General features: G+C 43.2%; 1 protein-coding gene across 6 annotated transcripts; it reads right to left on the bottom strand.

Moving 5' to 3' along the window:
• Nucleotides 1-1,101: 1,101 nt before the first annotated feature.
• Kctd6 (potassium channel tetramerization domain containing 6) lies at nucleotides 1,102-11,969 on the bottom strand. 6 transcript variants are annotated; one of them, XM_037208655.1, is made up of 4 exons: nucleotides 9,904-11,601; nucleotides 6,745-6,814; nucleotides 5,358-5,428; nucleotides 1,102-3,331 (listed from the first exon to the last, which is right to left on the bottom strand). In XM_037208655.1, the coding sequence occupies exons 2-4, from the start codon at nucleotides 6,767-6,769 to the stop codon at nucleotides 2,645-2,647; spliced, it is 783 nt and encodes a 260-aa protein (XP_037064550.1). In that variant the 5' UTR covers nucleotides 6,770-6,814; nucleotides 9,904-11,601; the 3' UTR covers nucleotides 1,102-2,644. The 6 variants fall into 6 exon arrangements, with proteins under 6 accessions (XP_037064550.1, XP_028709660.1, XP_037064551.1 ...); XM_028853827.2 differs by lacking the exons at nucleotides 6,745-6,814; nucleotides 9,904-11,601 and adding an exon at nucleotides 11,726-11,969; XM_037208656.1 differs by lacking the exon at nucleotides 6,745-6,814.
• Nucleotides 11,970-20,867: the final 8,898 nt, after the last annotated feature.

Here is a 20,867-nt window from a genome sequence, read left to right as displayed (position 1 = left end):
TGCTATAATCTAAATAAAATATAAAGGCTCAGATGCAACATATCATTTTTTAAAATCAACTCTTCCACAGTAAAATGCTGTGGATATTACTCTATATAAATAAAACACTGGTGGCCAGTGACCAGGCAGGAAGTATAGGAGGGACAAAGAGAGAGGAGAATTGGGGAAACAGGAAGAAGGAAGGGGAGACACTGCAGCCACGGCCAGGACAAGCAGCATGTAAAGACTCTGGTAAGCCACCAGCCACGTGGCAAGGTATAGATTTATAAAAATGGGTTAATTTAAGATAAAAGAACAGTTAGCAAGAAGCCTGCCACGGCCATACAGTTTATAAGTGATATAAGCGTCTGAGTGATTATTTTATAAGTGGATTGTGGGACTGCAGGGCTTGGAGAACCTGGAGAGAAGCCCTCCAGCAACAGTAAAAATTATTTAAGATTTCATAAAGAGGCAGAATCATCTCAATATAATCAAATATAACCAAACTACATTTTTCATTTCATTTTCATTTTCATTTCATTCATTTTCATTTCATTTCATTTCAACTACACAACAACTACACAACAGTTATGGCATGAAATACAGCTAAGTGATGAGCACTTACCTAACATGAACAAGACCCTGGTCAATCCTTAGGACTGAGGGAAAAAAACAAACAAAACTTAAAAATCTTGCTAGCTGCTTTTATTCATAGAAGCAATCATTTACCTGCTAATAATTAGTGAACCAGAGAAAATTTGCCAACAGCAAACTTCCTTTTGGGAGAATGGGAACAAGGAAGAGAACTCAGTAATTTTTCTTTTTCCCAAACTTGAAACTAGTATTACTCCTACTTCCACAACTTTAAACATATATATGCATATATATATATATATATATATATATATATATATATATATATATATATAGTGTGTGTGTGTGTGTGTGTAAGCCAGTGGTGCCAGATCTGCCTAGAGCTAGGGTTACAGGCAGTTGTGAGCCACTGATGTGGGTGCTGGGCAACAAATTCCAGTCCTATGCAAGAGCAGCAAGTGCTCTAACCCAGAGCCTTCCACAATAGTTCTGAACCCAAATCAATTCTTCATATTGACTTCAGCTAGCTCCATGGCACATGACCAATTTGGATCTTTATTTAGGAAACCATACATCAATTTACAATAGGAGCAAATGTTCCAAACAGTAACAACTTCTCTCCAGTTCATCAATATACTGAAACTATAGCAACCGGTCAATAACAATGAAGTATCCTAGTTTGAAGATGAGGTAATCATGGGTTTCTTATATGTGTGCGGGAGAAGGGGTGGTAGTTTGGCAATCTTAAATTTTCAGAGACACATAAGTAAATATTTTCATCTTCCTTTCAAAGGGAGAATCTTAGAATAGTCTCAGAGAAGAGGAAAAGTATCTTGTCTGCCCTAGGGCCAAAACCACAGAAGTCCACAATTCCCTTAAAACAGGGAAGTTGTTATGTGATGTTCACAAACTAGAAAGTCTCACCATAATTAACACACTCCTTCCAATGAGTAACAGAATCACATCAACTCGACCATGAAATAAGCAAATGTACATACATTTTCCCAAGTGTTTCCAATCCTTCACTGCAATTTATTTCTTCTCAGAGTTGAACTTAAGCTTGATAAAAACATACATTTGCAGCTACCACAATACATGAGAATAGAATCGCTGGAGTTATTTTGTCCCCACGTGTAGCACAAGCTGGAGTGAGTCATATTCATAGCTGTGGCAGCTAAAACCCTGTAATAGTCACTGTAAATCCGATCTGAAAAGACAAAACTGTTTACCTCTGGTAACACAGCTGGCTTTATGAACTCAAATCTAAGGTTCCACTGAGTCCTGTCAACTCTATTACAAATGTGCTATAAGCAGTTTAATTGAGACATAAACAATGCATACTTTTGACAAAGAATATGATTTTCCCCTTACATAGCAATAAATACAACTCTTAATGTTCATACTCCATTTTTTATTAGATTTCTCTTTCCTGGTAGACAGTACACTTGGGAATGAAACTGTACCAGGCATAAGGTTTCTACCACAGGGACATTCTGTATTGAGAATCCAATATAAATATTTCTAGTCAGACATTTCAATGGCTACAGATATTTGGTTGCTTGATTTATATGCATAGAAAGAAACAGTTGTCAAACTGTAGGAAGCGGTCCTTAACAAGTACCAGCAGATGACTGGCCATGTTTCCTTTAATATACTGCTGCCTACTGGTCTGGAAATGAGGTCACCCTACATGATATTCTGATTTTTCTCAAAGACATCATGAATACTCTGCTTAATCTTTCATTACTGTATTTTTAGCCTTCCAGTTGAGTTAGGGACCACATTATCAGATCATTTTAGCACTGTTAAGGGTAGATTATATATCATAATGATTTTCAGATCTCTTTTTAAAAAAAAAGGTTTTTGGAGACTCTGAACAGGCACATGCATACTTGGGAACAAAACAGGGAGAAGACTGCTCACACACGGAACTTCTTTCTGGTCCTCAATGCCTTCAAATAAATACAAATATTAAAAAGGGGGGGCACACTATGATTTAAAAAACAGTAACAGTCTCTTCCATGTCCCAAGAAAACATGAGCTTACAGGAAGTTCTCCTGAGGGTTAGTGATCAGTCATCTGTCTTCCGGGCCAGTCTACAGAAAGTCCAGTTGTGCTCTACTGTGTTCTCATTGGCCCGCTCGCTCATGTGATGCACCCGAGTATTTCGGATAGTGAAACCTTGCTTTGTAATGTATTCCATCAGGTGGACCCGGAGAGAGACTTCCTGGTGATAATCGCATGGTCCAAAGGTGAAGGAAACCTGGCAGTCTCTCGTGTCCATCATGTGCTTATTCCACTTGGTGAAATAATTTGAGATGCCTTCTAGTAAGGAATGGACCTTGGTGGTGATGGTTAATTGAGTTATGATGACAGCCACTGGATTGGAATATTTAGAAAGCTTCCGAGTACTAGACAGCTCTACAACTTCTTCAAAAGTATCCATAGGATACAATGGCTTAGGGTCATTGAGACACTGAATTAAGGGTTCAATCTGGTAAAAATCAGCTTCTTTCCGAAGCAGATCAAATTCCTTAAAATCCAAGGGGAGGGTCAATTCTGAAGTTCGTAAGAAGTTGAGGACATAACGGAAAAGAGGTCCATCTCGATCAATGAAGTAATTGCCTTGAGGGTCTCGGGCTGTGGGGAAGTCCCCCCCAAACATAGCTCCAAGCATGGAATCTGGGTAACGTGTCAATGTGGTAAGGGACGTTGTGTACAAGTGTCCACCTACATTCAACGTGACTGGGTCAGTCATCTGAAATTAAAAAAACAATCAGTCACCTGAAACCTTAAAATCTTAACTTCAACAAATTAAGAAAATAAATACCAATAAGCAAGCACAAGATTCCTTCAAGCGTGTTGGGGATTTAGCTCAGTGGTAGAACACTTGCCTAGCAAGCGCAAGGCCCTGAGTTTGCTCCTCAGCTCAAAAAAAAAAAAAAAAAAAAAAAAAAAAAAAAAAAAAAAAAAAAATCCCTTCAAGCTATATCTGGCAGTTATAGGGTGCAAAATGGCTTTACTTTCAATAATAAAACTCACCCAGGAGAAGGGCTTCAACATTTGCTCTCAAATCACATAAATCTAATCTTTTAAAAGTTACTCTACTCCTGCCAGGTGTGACCTTTAGTATCATACAGTCAAGTCCAGACTCTGTAGAGGTTTTGGGTTAGATCTGCCTGCCTCTACCTCCCTAGTGGGATTAAAGATATGTGCCACCACATTTGACATGACCTTAAGATTTTTTAAAAATTTAACAGAAGCTAGAATAAAAATAAGCTGATAATGTAGCAACAATTAAATCTGGGACTTCTTTGGGTTTTTCTCCTCAAAGGAGACATGTATTTTTTTTTTTTATTTTTATAGACAAAGTTTCACATAACTTAGGCTGGCCTCACATTCACTGTGTAGCTAAGGGTGGTCTAGAATTTCTGATCCTCCTGCCTCTGCCTCAATCCTAAGACCACAGGTGTGCACCATCACACCCAGCTACAAAATCTGTGTATGTATTTATTTTATGTGTGTGAGTGTTGGCCTGCATGTGTGTATGTGCACCTCATGCAGGCCAAAGGTATGGACGGGTCTAGGAAATGGAGTAACAGGTGGCTGTGAGCCACAGGCTAGATGCTGGGAATCAAACCCAGGTCCTCTGCAAGAGTATAAGTGCTCTCAACTGCTGAGCCATCTCTCCAATGCCAAAATGTATCTTAAAGACAAAACTTTGTTTAGAATTAATCTTGGTAATTTTCTTCATGGAAGCAACAATTTCTTTTTCTTTTCTGGCTTTTGTTTTTGTTGTTGATGAGATAGCATCTTACTGTGAAGATAAAGCAGGCCCAATCCTCACAAACCTCCTGCTTCTACCTCCCAGGTGCTGATATTACAGGCCTGTGCCATCATGCCCAGGAAATAAGTTCCCAAAACTAAATTAAAATATATAAGGTTTGGTGGATACAATCTAGCCTATGTCTAGCCCTAAGCTACCATATACCCAAGGGCTGGTAGCAGCTTCAAAATGTCATAACCTGATTGTGTATTCACTTTTATAACATTAATGCTGCAATCTGACCTTTAATTCTAAGAAGGAAGCTTCTCAAAATAACACACCTCCAGCTTTAGAAATCCTATTTAAGAAAAAAAAAAATCAAACACGGTCTTCAGGTTCTAAGAAAGTGAAGTATTTCTTACCAGATGAAGAAGGAAACAGGGAGACATAGACACATGTGAAAACTGCATGTGAGAAGAAACTCCTTCTACCTATTAATCTCTTTACTACATACAACAAAGAATTCTTCATTCCATTCTCCCCAGTCCTTTGGACATTCCAGTCAATGAACAGAGAATTTAAAAAGTAATATACACCAAAGACCAAAGCATCACGGTCTACCTGACATTAGTGATTATAAATAGTTACTAGGGGGTAGAGAGATGTCAGGAGTTAAAAGCAATGTAACTCAGTGGACCTAAGTTCCATTTCCAGTACCCATGTCTAGGTGGCCCATAGCAGCTCCAAGAATCATATGCCCTCTTCTGGCCTCCAAGAACACTGCTTCACCATACATAATTGAAATAAAATAAAATTTTAAGCTATTTGGAGAATATGCATTGAGTCTTTCACTAAAACATCAAACCAAATAAAAATGCTCACCCCAAATACATCTAGACAAATTAGATGGAGCTGCACAAATTCATAGTTTTCATCCATGTAAGATAAGCCTATGAATGTGCAACTGAGAAAGACATCAAAATCATTTGCCAGCCTTCAAAGTGCAAGAACCACTCACCATATAGCCCCAGTCTCCATTATCCATCTGCTCCAGCACTGCGTCTTCAGGAGCCCAGGAGCCAGAAGACTCTGGAAGAAGAAAAACAAACACATAACTATGACAATGGAGAACAAAGGCTATTCTGCCCAAGGTAACAGATCAAACTTTACAAAGACTAGAACCTACATCGGGCCAAAAGTGTGGGGAAGAAAGCTATGCCATGCTGTGTCCTTACCTCTGGAGCCCACTGGGCACAAAGAACTAGCCTATACTTGGAGAAAGGAAAGGATCATTCAGTCTCTCACTCTCGGCTGGCAAGATGGCCCAGCAGGTAAAGCTGCTTACCTGGAAACCTGACTTTGATCCCTGGGACCCTCATGGTGGAAAGATAAAACTGACTTCCACAAGTTGTCCTCTGACCTTCACACACACACACACACACACACACACACACACACACACACACAGTCACACGCACCACATGTAATAAAAAATCTGACAAATTCTGCCACTCTTCTCTGAAGATGTAACTTTTAGATTTTCAGAGAACATTATGATTAGGTCTACAACTTTACATTGATTCAGACCTATAAGATGCTTTACATCAAAAAAGTCATTTAAGAGAAGGGACGGGGGTGGGGGTGGGGGGTGTTCTTTTGGATCAGCATGCCAGTAGTATAAACTAAGCATATCAGAAAGCATTTAAAATCATGAGTTTCAAAAGTAATGGTCACTTTCCCAGGGAAAAACACCAGAATATTATTTTCTTATAATATAAAAAAAACGAATCGGCTTAATAATGAAGTATTTCTCTTTGTATATTCATCAAAACAGACAGAAATCAATTTAAATGCCACACTGTTAAGGCACAATTTGGTACAAAAAGAACCTTACAGACCTGGCTGAGGGTCCCTCAGCCAACACCATTGAGAGCCAGGCTTAGGCCACTGGCAAATGCCCCTGTACTAATGATGCCGGCTTCAATCTGCTTTTATCTCCAATTCAAGGGCACGCCACAGTTCCCCAGCTACTGAACTGCCTTCATCAGTTCCCTCTCACACACACTATTCCCAAAATCAACCTGCAAAGCAAATTGCAAAGCAAATTTCAAAATCTAGCAAAGATGCCAAGAAACATGGATTCATCAGTCCTTTCACCAGGAAAAGCACCAGCTTTGTATGAGGTCTTTGAAGATGCATTTTTCCCATTTTTAGTGGAATCTGGTCCCCATTTCCAGAACAAGAACAAGCCCTGGCTAGAGAAGATCACAAAGGCTCTTTCTCAAAAGGTCACTCAGGCATGTAGAGAACATTTGCATAGCACAGCAGGGGCTGAAATCGGAGCCTGCAGGAGCTATTCCTCCACCTTTACAATTTCTTCAAAGCAAACAAGCTAAAATGTGTACCAGAGGAGACGCAGTCAGCTGTCATTCTTTACTCTCAGCAGCTGGGTACAGACAGTCAGGCCTCCACATACTATAGTGAGATGGAACAAACATAAGACCAGAGCTATCTTACCTTTTCATTCTCTGACTTACTCCACAAACCACATCTGATGTAAATGGAAGAAATGAGCTTTACCAAGTTTTTGGTTTCATTACTAATAACAACAAATCAACAATGAAGTGAGTTAAAAGGCAAACTCACACACATAAAATAAATACATACACAGATTTTGTAGCTGGGTGTGATGGTGCACACCTGTGGTCTTAGGATTGAGGCAGAGGCAGGAGGATCAGAAATTCTAGACCACCCTTAGCTACACAGTGAATATGAGGCCAGCCTAAGTTATGTGAAACTTTGTCTAAAAAAAAAAAAAAAAATACATGTCTCCTTTGAGGAGAAAAACCCAAAGAAGTCCCAGAGTTAATTGTTGCTACATTATCAGCTTATTTTTATTCTAGCTTCTGTTAAATTTTTAAAAAATCTTAAGGTCATGTCAAATGTGGTGGCACATATCTTTAATCCCACTAGGGAGGTAGAGGCAGGCAGATCTAACCCAAAACCTCTACAGAGTCTGGACTTGACTGTATGATACTAAAGGTCACACCTGGCAGGAGTAGAGTAACTTTTAAATTCTTTCCCCAGTGCCTCAATAATCATGCAACCAAAATTTATTTTAGGACTACTATCATGGGGCAGGGGAGCTCATGTGAAATACAGACACACAGGAATAAGATAGTGTAACCCTGACCTCGTGGAGCTTTCGATCTATGAAGGAAGGCAACATGCAACAACTGAAGTCCACAATATAATCCTAAACTGCTCTATACTAAGAAAGGACTGGTGGAGCCCTCAGGAGGAAGAGACCTAGACTCCAAGTGGGAAAACGCAGGGCTGAGAGAAGAGCTGGCCGAGTGGGACAGGTGCAGCCTGAGAAGTGTTCTAGAGTCTTTCTGCTGGGGAGCACAGTCCTGTTTAGTTTTAAGATAAAGAGGGAGGAACACCTGAACAAGAACTTGTGTTTTCTGACTCCTAGTCTAGATTTTTCCAAAAGCCCCTCCTATAGTAGAAATTCAAAGAACAAAATACAAAAAAACAAGAGAGTGAAAGCAACTTTGTACTCCCTATAGTCAACTATTAACTCCATCCACCTGGCACTTTATTTACAATTTTACAAAAACTTAGGCTAACTAACTAGTTATAATGAGTCTGTACAAATTTCCACCACTAAAAAAAAAAAAAAAAAAAAAAAAAGGCAAGAACCTACTCAGTAGTGTGACCGACTGATGGCTGCTGTCCCATCTTAAGCAACAGGAAGAATTTCAGTTCATGAACATTCAAATGGCTCATGAGGAATGCAAGCCCAAAACCTAAGAAAATCAGCAATGTCACTGCTCTGGTTTTTTGTTTGTTTGTTTGTTTGTTTTTGTTTTTGTTTTTTTCAAGACAGGGTTTCTCTGTGTAGCTTTGCGCCTTTCCTGGAACTTGCTTTGGAGACCAGGCTGGCCTCGAACTCACAGAAATCTGCCTGCCTCTGCCTCCCAAGTGCTGGGATTAAATAAAGGCGTGCACCACCACCGCCCAGCAATGTCACCACTCTTATGCCAGGACTAACCTTTCATGTTTATGTCTTCACTTCTAAATCAAAACAAGATAACTTCTTGTGCAAACATTAAAACAAACAAGCAAAAAATTAGATGTTTCTGAATCTCTTCCATAGGAAAAGCCAAGGTCTGGCTACAAACATATAACGTTCCTCAAGCTTAATAATTTAGGAAAGCGGTCATGGAAATGTACGTGTTCCCTCCCTCCTTTCTTTCCTTCCTTCCTTTTTTCCTCCCTCCCTCCCTCCCTCTCTCCCTCCCTTCATGTGTGGGGGTTGGAGGCCGAGGCACTTGGGCCAGGTTGCACCTTACTATGAAGCTAGCTCCGTGATCCAAGCTCAGGTTTCTTAAAAAGCACCTCAAGGCCTTGTATGTAAAATACATCAAAATAAAATGAGACAGTCTCTGCTAGTCATTTCCAATATAACTAAACTACCTAAAATAATAATAATAATAATAAATTATTTACTAATAAACTCAAAAAGGGAAAAACGTACTCTTGATTCATTTAAAAATGACCTCTGCGCCTTGCTTGTAAACATCTGCTGCAGTGGAGCATCCCTACAAGAATCCTAGAGACAGGGAGGGGCAAGATTCTTGCTTATCCAACAGCCAGGTTCTGAGCTGATAACTATGAGGGACATCTCAGACATGGATGCAGTAACAAATAGCCGAGAAGACTTTCCAGAACAGCTTCAGTCTCTCCCACTGAACCCTTCCCAGGGTGCTAACAATTCAATTCCTTTTCATCTTCTCTCCCATCCGGCACAATCTGCAGTGGAGGACTTAATGAGAAGTTTAAATAACCACAAGCCAGGCAACAGAAGGCCATCAAGTGGGCATCAAACAGGCCTGTTTTACTTGAGGGGAAGGTAAAGAAATACTTTTTAATAAAATCTGTGAGACAGTCCTCATAAAATTCCTTTAAAAGTATTTCCCTCACTAAAGATCCTGCAACCAAACAACAACTATAAAGTTCAAAGAAAGGCTTTCTGACTTTGTAAAATCAGTTCATCTGAAAATATCTGACCTTTGATACAAATAAAACTCATATCCTAAAGACTAAGCTTCTAAGGTTATTGTAGCTAGTGTATAAACGAATAGCATGTGAGAAGGTAGTTAAGAAAAACAAATCCTGAAGAATTTCTAGGAGGCTGAAAGAAATTATGAACTTACTGACCTAGCAAATCTGAAGAATGCACAATTCAGTAAGCTAACTGCTTAAAACCATGTGAGAACCCCAGTGGCATCCTTCTTAACACAGCAAAGCGGCACTAGGGGCTACAATAAATTAACACAAATATTCTAGACTTTCTTACGCTATAGACTGAGGCTCCCCAGGTCAAAAGTCCTACTCCCATGCAATAGTCTACACGCTGTAATGCTAAGGAGTAATACAACAGTAATCGCTTCCTTCCCAGGGTTTCTGAGTAGCCCTTTCAAGTGCTTTTCTACAGGGACCTCTGGACCTGGTATCCCCAAACAAGGACTCAGTAAATTCTCTCCACCTATACTTACCTTCCAAATTGCCTTTGTACTAAGTTTCTCTGTTCTTGGAAACATGGGAGTTTGAAAGTGAAATATTTTTTATAATAGTTGGTTCAATGGCATCTAAAGGAGTCATATGAGTTAACATCCACACACAGGCCAGCACAAGCTGCCAAGCACACCAGGATAATGGAATTATAAAACTAAATTACCGATAACTAAACCAGAGATGGACTTTTTTTCTCTTTCTCCCCCTCTCTCAATCATGTGGGCTAGAAAAAAGGAGATGAAGGCAGAAAGCAGAAAGTCTTACAAGAAATTATAAGTTTTCTAAAGTATCAAAACAGAAGAATACACACACTCTCCAGTTAAAGTGTTGTCAGAGTACAAAAAAATAAAACCATAAAATTCCACTTCCCCTTAGTTTCCACATAAAATGGGCAATTATGACCTTCCCAGAACTAAACACAACATAGGTAAAACTAGCTGGCAGGGCAGTGATGAGGAATGGAATTCTGAAGTCACTGTGCTGCCTCCCAGCAGAGAAGGGCTAGCTATGAGTAAATGAGAACCTGAGTAAATCGCTCTTTACTCTTGGAAGCACAAACAAAATTTGAGTAGCGAAGTCAGGCACAGTGGCAAACACGGAGTTCAGTCTGTGCTCCCAATTGCCCAGGCCCTCCTTTCCCAGGAGTTCCCGCAAGGGCTGCCTGCGATAGGAAGAACTAGGTAAAGGATATCCCAGCGCTCACAGACACATGAGCTCACGGAACTTCTAGAAAGCATGACTCAGGGCTGTCTCCAAGATAAAGCAGAACACAATTATATGTGGTCCATTTAAAATAGACCCCAGCTATTAAAATTCAAGATACACCGAACGATTCATAGGAATGATTATAAGACTGCTTTATATGATACTGTTTCCGCTAAAATGTGCTTGACGAACATTCGAGCCACAAACCTTACTGATGGCATCCTCTATGGCTATCTTTCTTTCTAAGGCATTACAGAAAAACGAAGAATCCGTTCAGGCACCTCGTTCTCAAGGGCGATTCTCCTACCCCACCTACCTGCCCGCCTGGACCTTTGCTCTTTTGAAAACACTTCCCGGTTTCAGGCCTGTGCTACCCCAGCATTATTAACCTACTAGAATATTTGCAACAGAGAAAAAGAAGAGCCTGCCAAGGGTGATACGTTGGAGACAGATGCTTGGGATATCCCAAACATTCTTAGCCAAACCAGATCACCCCGGGTCTATTTGTCACCCAAACCCCTTGCATCACCAAATACTGCAACTGGGTTTATCAACTTGCTGTGTGAACTGGTGTACTGAACAGAAACATGACAACTTCAGCAGAATATCCAAACAGGATCTCAGTCACGCTTCGTTTCTCCGTCCCACCCCCAGACACAGCCTGCTCTGCCATCGCCCAGCAGGTGCTGCAGGGGCTCCCCACGACCTCGCCATGGTTCACCTCTGACACCCAGCACTAAAACACCGTGACATTCCAAAATCCCAGCAGAAAGCTACAATCTGTGCAGAAAACCCCAAAGGCGGGGCTTTAAACTAGGGCAGTGCCGACTAATAAGCGCCACTCCCCAAAAACAATCCTTTCCCCGCAGAACCCGCGGGGCCGGGCCGGGCCGCACTCCGCGGTCGCCCGCAAGCCAAGCCCGGCCGGCCACGCGCACCGAGCCCCGAACCCGAGAGGGAGCCCGGAGCCCGCGGCGGCCGCGCGTCCCCGGAGTCCCCCGCCCAGGCCCCGCCGCGGGCTCGCGCCGCCCCCGCCGTTCTCCTCAGCCCGACTTCCCGCAGCCCCGGCCCCACAGGCCCGGCTCCCGCCCCACTCACTGCGCGAGCGCAACGGCGACCCGTCCGGGAGACGCCGGCGGCCCGAGAGCGCGAGCGCGGGGACGAGCGAGCCTGCGCCCGGCGGCGGTGGCAGCGGTGGCAGCGGCGGCGGCGGCAGGGACGACTAAGCCGGCGCCCGGAGTTGCGGCTCCAGCTGCCCGGCGCGGGCGGCGCCTTCTCAGCAGAGTCGCGGCGCCGAGAGCGCGGACGCCCCCTGTCGGCGGCGCGGGGCGGAGGCCGGGGAGCCGGGCGGCCGCGGGCGCTCTGGGCGCTGCGGGGTCGGCGTGGTCACGCCGGCTCTGCAGCAGTCCCGAAGCCCCGCCTCTGGGCCGCCCCTGGCCCCGCCCCGCCCAGGACTCCCTCGAGGAGCCCCGCCCAGACCCCGCCCCTAACTCCGCCTCTGCACTCCGGCTGTAGTCATCCCTGCCGCCGGACTCTCTTCCGCGCGTGCCATGGCCATCGTCTGTTTTTGCAGCCTTTTCTCCTCAGCTGTTTTCACTAAGTTGATAGACCTCATCGTATGCTGGGCTTGGAGAGTACACTCAGACCGAGGAGAATCCCGAGACTCAAGAAAGCAGCCAGTAGACAGAATAAAACAAGTTCGAATCCTGTTGGGAGGGGCCTGACTAGAAGGCTGCCTCGGAGAATTAGGGAAGAGGGACTCCTGCTTTCCGATGTGAGGCTCTGTCTATATGGCCAGAGCCCCCACTTTGTACATTAATGGCTGTGAGGGACCTCCTGTCCGGCCTTTGGGAAAGAAAGAACAGCCGGTTAGAAGGGCAGAGCTAACATCATCCTGTACAAAGCCTCTGAGGAGCTTGGCCTGGATGGGGCTGGCAAGGATTCTGTCCCCACTTCAGGAGGGAGGCCAAGGCGGTAGGGCTAATTGGACTTGATGTATAGACGAGTTCCAAAAGCCTTTCACTTCTGGCTAGTTGGATCGCGATCCACTTCTACAAGGATGAAAAACCACTGGCCTTAGAAACTCACGTGGGCCAGGCATGGTAAAGGTGGTGCATCCCTTTAATCACAGCACTGAGGCAAGCAGGTAGGTCTCTTGTGAGTTCTGGGTTAGCCTGGCTTACATAGAAAGCTCCAGGCCAGCCAGGCTACATAATAAGACTTTGTCTCAAAAGAACAAAACAGAAACTCACCTGGTTTACACATCTGCATGTTTCTGAGGTAATTCTGGAATCTAGTTTTTATGGATATGATCTTGAGGGTCATATCTAATTTTCTCCAAAAATCAAATTGATAAGTTAAATAAGTAACATGGACTTCAACATAATGGAGGGCTACATTGACATGTTCACTAAGTGAGAATACAAACTAAGTAAGTTTACTGGGAAATGCTTCTACAAGTCAGTATACAAAATAATGCATGCAGTATTCTAACATTGATTTTTATTTTTTATTTGTTTGTTTGGGGGAGGCTATTTTGTTTTGTTTGGATTTGGGTTTGCTTTTTTCAAGACAAGGTTTTCTCTGTAGCCCTGGCTGTCCTAAAACTCACTCTGTAATGACTGGCTTCCAACTCAGATCTGCCAGCCTCTGCCTCCAGAGTACTAGGATTAAAGGCCTGTACCACCACTGCCCAGCTAATGTTAATTTTTAAATGAATATACATAGACAAAATTTTGAATGATAAACCATTGAACATAGTGTTCCAAAGTAATAGGCTACAAATATCAGTGATTAGTGACTTATTCTTTTTTTTAAGATTTTCTCAAAAATTTTGTGTGCATGGGTGATTTGTTTGCCGCAGAAGCTTTGCACAGGGTGATGTTAGCTCTGCCTTTCTAACTAGCTGTTCTTTGCTTGCCAAAAAGCCAAAGAGGTGGTCCCTCACAGCTGTTAATTTACAGAACTGCCTGTAAAAGCAGCGGCTCTGACCATAGACAGATCTTTCATGTAGGGGTGCTACCGTGTGCAGTGCCCATGAAGGACAGAAGAGGGAGTTGCATCCCCTGGAACTGGCCTTATAGATGGTGCTTAGCTACTATGTGGGTGCTGGGAATAGAACCCTGAGCCTCTGGAAGAGCAGCCAGTGCTCTTAACTGTTGATCCATCTCCCCAGCCCCTACTTGATACTTCTTAACGTTCTTCTGAATTTTATTCATTTTCTAGAATATGTGGATATTGTATTTACAGTCAGAAAAAATACAATGAGTATGTATGCTTGTCTTTGTGGTACTAAGGATTGAACCCAGGACCATACAAACTAAATGTACCCTCTACTGCTAAACTACACCACTGATCCACAATGTACTCAAAGAGAGAGAAAAAAAAAAGGAAAGAAAGAAAAGAAAAAAAGAGAAAGAAAATACAGAAATCACTCATGCGATCTCTAGGATTGCTGTCACTACAATTGCTTCTGATTTACTGATATCCCTGGAAGATTCACCTCCTCTATTTCTCCAAATAAAGACCTTTTGTTTGTTTGTTTTTCAAGACAGGGTTTCTCTGTGTAACCCTGGCTGTCCTGGAACTCACTCTGTAGACCAGGCTTGGCCTCAAACTCACAGAGATCTTCCTGCCTCTGCCTCCTGAGTGCTGGGATTAAAGGTGTGCGCCATCAGCGCTGCTGGCTTTTTTTTTTTTTTTTTTTTAAGACAGGGTTGGTTGGGCAGTGGTAGCATGTGCATTTAATCCCAGTACTCAGGAGGCAGAGGCAGAGAGATATCCGTGAGTTCGAGGCCAGCCAGGTCTATAAAGCGAGTTCCAAGACAGTCAGGGCTGTTAGAAAGAGAAATGCTGTCTTGAGAAGGAGGAGGAGGAGCAGGAGGAGGAGGAGGAGGCAGCAGCAGGGTTATCAAGTAGACCAGGCTGGCTTGAAACTCATAGAGATCCTCCTACCTATGTGCTGAGATTAGAGGCATTGTGCCACCACACCCAGTTAATTCTGATAATTCTTGTCTCAAAGGTTATATAGATATTATAAATTGCATTTTCAAATTTATAATTTATTAAAGTGACTTTGACTTTTTGTATAATAACATTAAATTATATATATTATATATCCAGCAAACTTAACTCTTAGTTTTAATAAGATTTAAGGTATATTTAGATTTTCTGTATAAATAACCATCGAGTCCAAAAGTAATAGCAACTCACAGCTCCTGTCTAGTCTTTATCTAATTTTTTCCTTTTTTCTGCTGACTAAATTCGCACACATTGAGCTGAATACCACCCGTGACAATAGGCATCATTACGTTGTTTTGCTTCTAACATGTCACCACTAAGTATGGTGTTGGCTATCAATTTTATCAGAGAAATCTTTGTAGAGTTAGGAAGCATCTGCTTTGCTATGAATGGGTGCTAATATAAGTTCTAGTCTTGAATTGTTGTTAAACTATTCATAGATTCTTGATGATTTATTACTTTTTTCACTATACTGTTGAATTTTCTTGGCTAGTATTTTATTAGGGTATTTTGCTTCCATAATATGAAAGAGACAGGCCTACTTTTGTACATTGTTTTTATATTACATTATTTTGTATATCCTTATGCCGTTTGGCTATCCAAGTAACCTGAGACTCTTAAACTAAGAAATTGTTGCACACAGCAGAGCTGCAACAGGGGTTTTCTGTAATTTAGTTCTGTAAATCATCCAGAGCTCTTGGTCAGGGATTGAGAGTGGAAAGGTTGCCCTGGTAACTATTTGACTCCAGACAACTCAGGGTTGCAAGGCTGTAGGGGAACACCAGCTCCTGGCTGGCAAATCCCCACCCATGCACCCACACTCCAATGATTCCTAGGACTCTTATTTTCCTGTGTAGCCTTTAGGTATCAAGGCTCCTGTGCTGAAGAGAGTCTGGATGGTCTTGTCTGCCCCAAGGCTGGGCTAGCCTGGAAGAGGCCATTACTATGGCAGCTGCAAATGCATAGGGAGGGAATCCAGACCAAAAGGCTGGGAGGCAAAGACAATGGAGAAAAGAGAGCCACAGCTGAAAAACCTGACCATGGAATTCAGCCTGCCATTCTGAGTTATTCTTTACCTCATTGCTGGTTGGTGGACCTCACCTCCCACTTGTCAGAGAATGTTGCATCTTCAGTGGAACTCCCAGGATCCCTCCTCTACCTGCTCTGGATTTACCTGCCTTTCACTGTTCTTTCTAACTAAGATGGCTAAAGGATTCTCTTTCCTGGCCAGGTGATGCCCACCTAGGTCCATCCCTGTTTCTAGCCCTTTAGCCTCCCTAGAATGAGTTCTTCCACTCTGCCTCTGCCTACTCTGTCCAGATAAACAGCCACAGATCTCTCCCTTGACCTAGTGACCCCTCCCTTTATTCTTTTTTGATACATCTTCCTGTTACAAATCCAGTCTCCTCATAGGGCCCACCTCCTACTTAAATTGGTCTTGCTAACACTAGTAGGACCTTCCTTGGTATTGAACAATCATGACTCAGGCCTCGGAGGTGGAGGTACCCAGTGTCCTGGGATGCCATACTCTCTGCTTTCCCCCTTTTCTCTCTCCTCTCAAACTCAAAAAGACTTCTCTTGCTTTTCCCATTCTTTACACCCAAGTTTTGATGGCAACCTCCCCTCTCTATCCATCATTCTCCCCAGACTGGCTTCAGCCATTTCTATGAAATTCATGGTTGTTTCTAAACCAAGCATTCCCAGATCCATAACACCAGCCCAGCCTCTTCTGACCTCTAGAGTGGAAGATCTTGCATATATGACAGCCCCAACAATGTGCCAGACACTATAGGAAGTATCCCTGCAACAGTTAGTTATCTCTTGCTTGGTAACAAATCGTATCAAAATATAGGCGTTTACAGCACCTAGTTATTACTCATGGTTTCAGGGCCTAAGAGCTTGCAGTCCACCCTTCATCAGGGGTTACAGTCATCAGAAGACTAGAGAATTCACCCCTTCACTCATGTGACTTTTAGACTTTTCTTTGCCACATGCGCTGCTCCTGACAAATGACAGCCAACATCCTCAGTGTAAGTGACCTGCTAGACAGTAGCCTTGCAAGCCAACCTCAAAAGTGATATGCCCATATTGTTTTGGTCTTACAGACCAAACCTTTTACAATAGGGGAGTTGTGAATAGCAGTAAGTAGAGGTCATTGGGGCCTACTCTGCAGGCTGCCACAACTGCTGTGAGGATTGACTGGCCTCCCCTACCTACCGTACACACGAGAAAACTACATGGGATGAGTGAGAGCATCAATGAAGCCACTGGGCTGAGAATGTAAAGTGGGGGTCGGTTACAGCTACCTCTGCTTAGCTTCATGTGGTTCTTCCTCTCTCACAGCCCACCATTTGCCAGCCCACCCCCAGCTTCATCCTTGATAACTTCAAAGCACACTCTTACTCTTCCACCACCCTCCAACCTCCTCAGCCCTGGCTAAGCTCAGAAAATGGTACCACTGTCCTACCATCTGCCAAAACCAGCAGCTTTGAGTCATGCCTGCTCCTCCCTCCCCCTCACTCCCCACTGCCAGGAAGCACAGGCTTGCCAAGTCTCCCTCTAAGCACAGCCGGCATCCATCTCTCCTCCTCCCTCTTTGTATGCATCACCAATTGCACCAGGCCATGCCATCAACAGTACCATTATGGACATCTGTAGAAGCATTCACTCTGGTCTCCCTCGTTTTTCTCTGCCTCACACCTCCATCTGTCCTTCTCTCTTCAGTATGAGTCACTCAAAACTGACTGTGTCGTCCTGCTTGCTTTATATATCCTGCAGTGTTTCCCTGGACCTAGACCCCTGGGTGTAGTCTGGTCCCACTCACTTGTCCAGCCTCCTCCCCTGATCTTCTTTCTTCTGGTTGGGTCCTTGCCTCTCTCACAGTTCTATTCTGAGACCTACTGCCCGTTTGTCCATGTCAGGAACACCATGGACAAATCTGCTATTCCCTATATCCAGAACACTGTGTCCTAGCCTTTGAATTTCCATTTCCTCCTTCCCTCTGTAGCATACTGTCACTTTCTGACCTCCCCCAAGAGTCTCAGGTCCTTCAGCTATAAGTTGCACAGGGCCTGCCTTCCCTCTCTTTGCCTCTCTGCTTTTCAGTTGGACTGTGAACTCCCTAAAGGCAAAGGCAGCGTCTGTGTGACTTAGAACAGCACCATACAAAGAGAATGAGCCACACCAGCGCCAGGTACTTCTCACATACTCAACAGCGGTGTGACAGTTTGGGGCGTTCTCTGCGTTGCTCTTTTCTCCCAGGTTCCTCCCACTCCAGTGGAGTCGACAGCGTTCCTTTGATTTGAGTCCTGGGATACCTCCTCCACTGTAACTTCCAGGTCTTCGCATATGCTGTTCCTTTGTAGGCTTACCCTTCCTTTCTCTCTGTTCATTGGGGTAACTCCTATTCATTCATCAGCAATGTGGACTGCCAGATTTAGCAAATGAAGACAGGACACTTGGATCAATTTGGAGTTTAGCTTAGCAACCTTTTTAATATAGGTATGCCAACCACTGTGCTAAACACATCTTATCTTCTGTCTGGCAACCACATCAGGAATCAACACCACTGATTCCCTCTTCAGGCCTCCAAACTGGCAGTTTGGCTAACATAATGGTGATAGAGGTAAAGAGGAAGAAGAAAAGATGGATCCTCTGCTCACCTTCTATCCCCACTCTAGGCTCTGAAACTAACCCCCTGCTTGCCCCTGCCAAGCACAAACCTGGTCTACAGAGGGAAAACATAAAAAGCAACAAGAAGCAAAACAAACAAAAAACAAAAAAAACGAAGTTAAGGAGATGACAAAAGAATCCACAAATGAAATACTGCCGGGAAGACACGAAGCAGGCAGAATGTTCTGGACAGCTGCAGTAGAGAGCTCCCCTCTTAGCTTTGTGTCTGTTTCTTAGTCCCACCACCCTCCACCTCAGAGCATCAAGGTACCTATGAAGCAGAAATGACACAAAAAGAAAGTGTCTGGATCCCTTCAGTTTTCAAAGTCAGCCACATGAGCATTAGAATGGCCGACTCCAGAAGGATCAAGGCCCTAAGGATGCCAAAGCAGGGAGGCACTCTCAGAGGTGAGCATGAGGTCAAGCTGCTGTGGAAATCCAAGACAGTAACCTGAGGGCTGAAGCCACACTCTCATGTCAACTCACATTACCTCCCACAGCCCCTCAGAGCTGAAAGCGTCCCTGGGGACCACAGTGGTAGACACCCCACTAAGGCAGCTGATTGCATAGATTCTCTGGACTCAGATTTGGCTGAATAGCTCTGTCTCCCCATCAGTCCCAGACCCTTTCTACATGTGTCCCAGCCCACAGGGAACCCCTTTGGCAGTAAGGACCTGGAAGCAGCAGTTTCCAACACCTCCCCCACTTCCAGCCACAGAGCCACTTAGGTAAGTTTGGCAAGAGTGTTTTTCCTTTTTATAGGATTTATAATTGCCTGCTGTTCCTGGCCTTCTCTTTTAATCAGCTTCCAGAACTCTGCTGGGAGTGACAGAACCAGAGAAAGGAATCTGGTTCTCACCAGTATGAGGCCTGTGGGTGTCCTTGGATGTCATCAGCCTCTTTACCATTATGACTTGAGTAATTATAGAGAATGCCCAGGACTCAGAAGATCCAGATTCTCTCTTTAGCCCCATGAGTGTCTCCACATGTCAGCTTTGAAAAGTTTCCTGGTCCTGACAGGCCTTCTGTGTCACCAAAGCTGCATCATCAGCTGGCCTGTAGAAGGCTTATAAGAACTCCGGATTCTGAATCTCCTCCCTGGCTGCTCTAGAACCCACATACGTCAGTCCCACATTTTCAGCCTTGCTTTGCCCTCTTACCCCAGTCCTAATCCAAGGCTTCCTCACATGTCTGTTAGTTTAACAGACATGTTCGCGTGCAAAGCCCTGCCTTTGCCTGTTCGTTCCAGCCCCTCTCAGGCTGCACCTCTCCAGTCCTGAAAGTCCCTGTTGTCATGCTTCTTCCTGTGCGCCTGTGTCCTCCCTCAACCAGCAAGAGCCATCCATACACGCTCCCCACCTCAAATGCAGGAGTTCTGCATGACAACTTCAAACATGTTTGTTAGAATGGAGTTCAGGACACAGCACTTTGGCTGGAGGAATTCATTTTGTTTTGTTTTTGAGATAAGGTCTCAGGTAGTCCAGCTTGTTTCAAACTCGCTGTGTAATGGAGACTGGCCATGAACTACTGATCCTTCAGTCTATACCTTCTGAATTCTGGGATTACAAATGTGTACTACTATACCCAGCTTTCAAGAGGAAGTCATTTAAGAGACAGCCAGGTACAGAAAGGGGTCTCTTGATCCCCTAACCAGTTTCTAAGCCCCTCATGTGAGAATTGTTCTCTCTTTGTCCCAAACACAAGGAATCTGATAGAGATAGAAAGACTTTTAACAAAATCCAATATCCATCCATGTTAAAGTCCTGAAGAAACTCAGAATAAGGAACATATTTCAACATAATAAAGGCTATAAACAACAAAGCTATACCCAACATCATTAAATGGAGATTTCCATTAAAATGGAATTAAGTTTCTATTAAAATGAGGTCTACTTTTCCCACTATTGTTCAATATACTGCTGGAATATAAGGTTGAGAGACATCGAAAGACAGTTTGGGGTTGGTAATACAAGTTAGGATAGAAAATGAATTAGGTTCAATACTTTGGACTCACCAAGATAGGATAGATAATGGAGTATTTTCTCTGAATTTGTCAAATGCAAATGGACTAGATGTTGTTAACATAATTATTGCTTAATAATTGTAATTATTATACAAAATAACAAAAAACAAAAAAATATATACTACTGGAAATATCAGCCATAGCAAGAGAAGCAAATAAAAGGAATACAAATAGGAAGGAAGATATTAGAGTTTTTTACTTGCAAATGGTATGATTCTACACGTAAGGAATCTAAGCACTCTACCATAAAACTTAGAAGTGGTAAACAGTGTCAATAATGTGCAGGATGCAAAGTTAACATACAAAAATTAGTGGCTTTCCTACATACCAGTATACAGAGAAGGGAATCGGGGAAATAATTTAATCCACAGTAACTTAAAAAAAAAAATCTTGGAATAAACCTAACCAAGAAAGTAAAAGAACTCTGTAGGGAACCATTTAAAATACTGAAGGAAGGATTGAAGAAGACACATGCTTATGGCCATTTGTGAAAAGTAATCTACAGTTTCAGTGTAATTCCAACAAA

The sequence above is a fragment of the Peromyscus leucopus genome, chromosome 9 (assembly GCF_004664715.2).
Source record: "Peromyscus leucopus breed LL Stock chromosome 9, UCI_PerLeu_2.1, whole genome shotgun sequence".
NCBI classification, from domain to species: domain Eukaryota; kingdom Metazoa; phylum Chordata; class Mammalia; order Rodentia; family Cricetidae; genus Peromyscus; species Peromyscus leucopus.
This window is presented reverse-complemented; position numbering and strand designations above follow the sequence as displayed.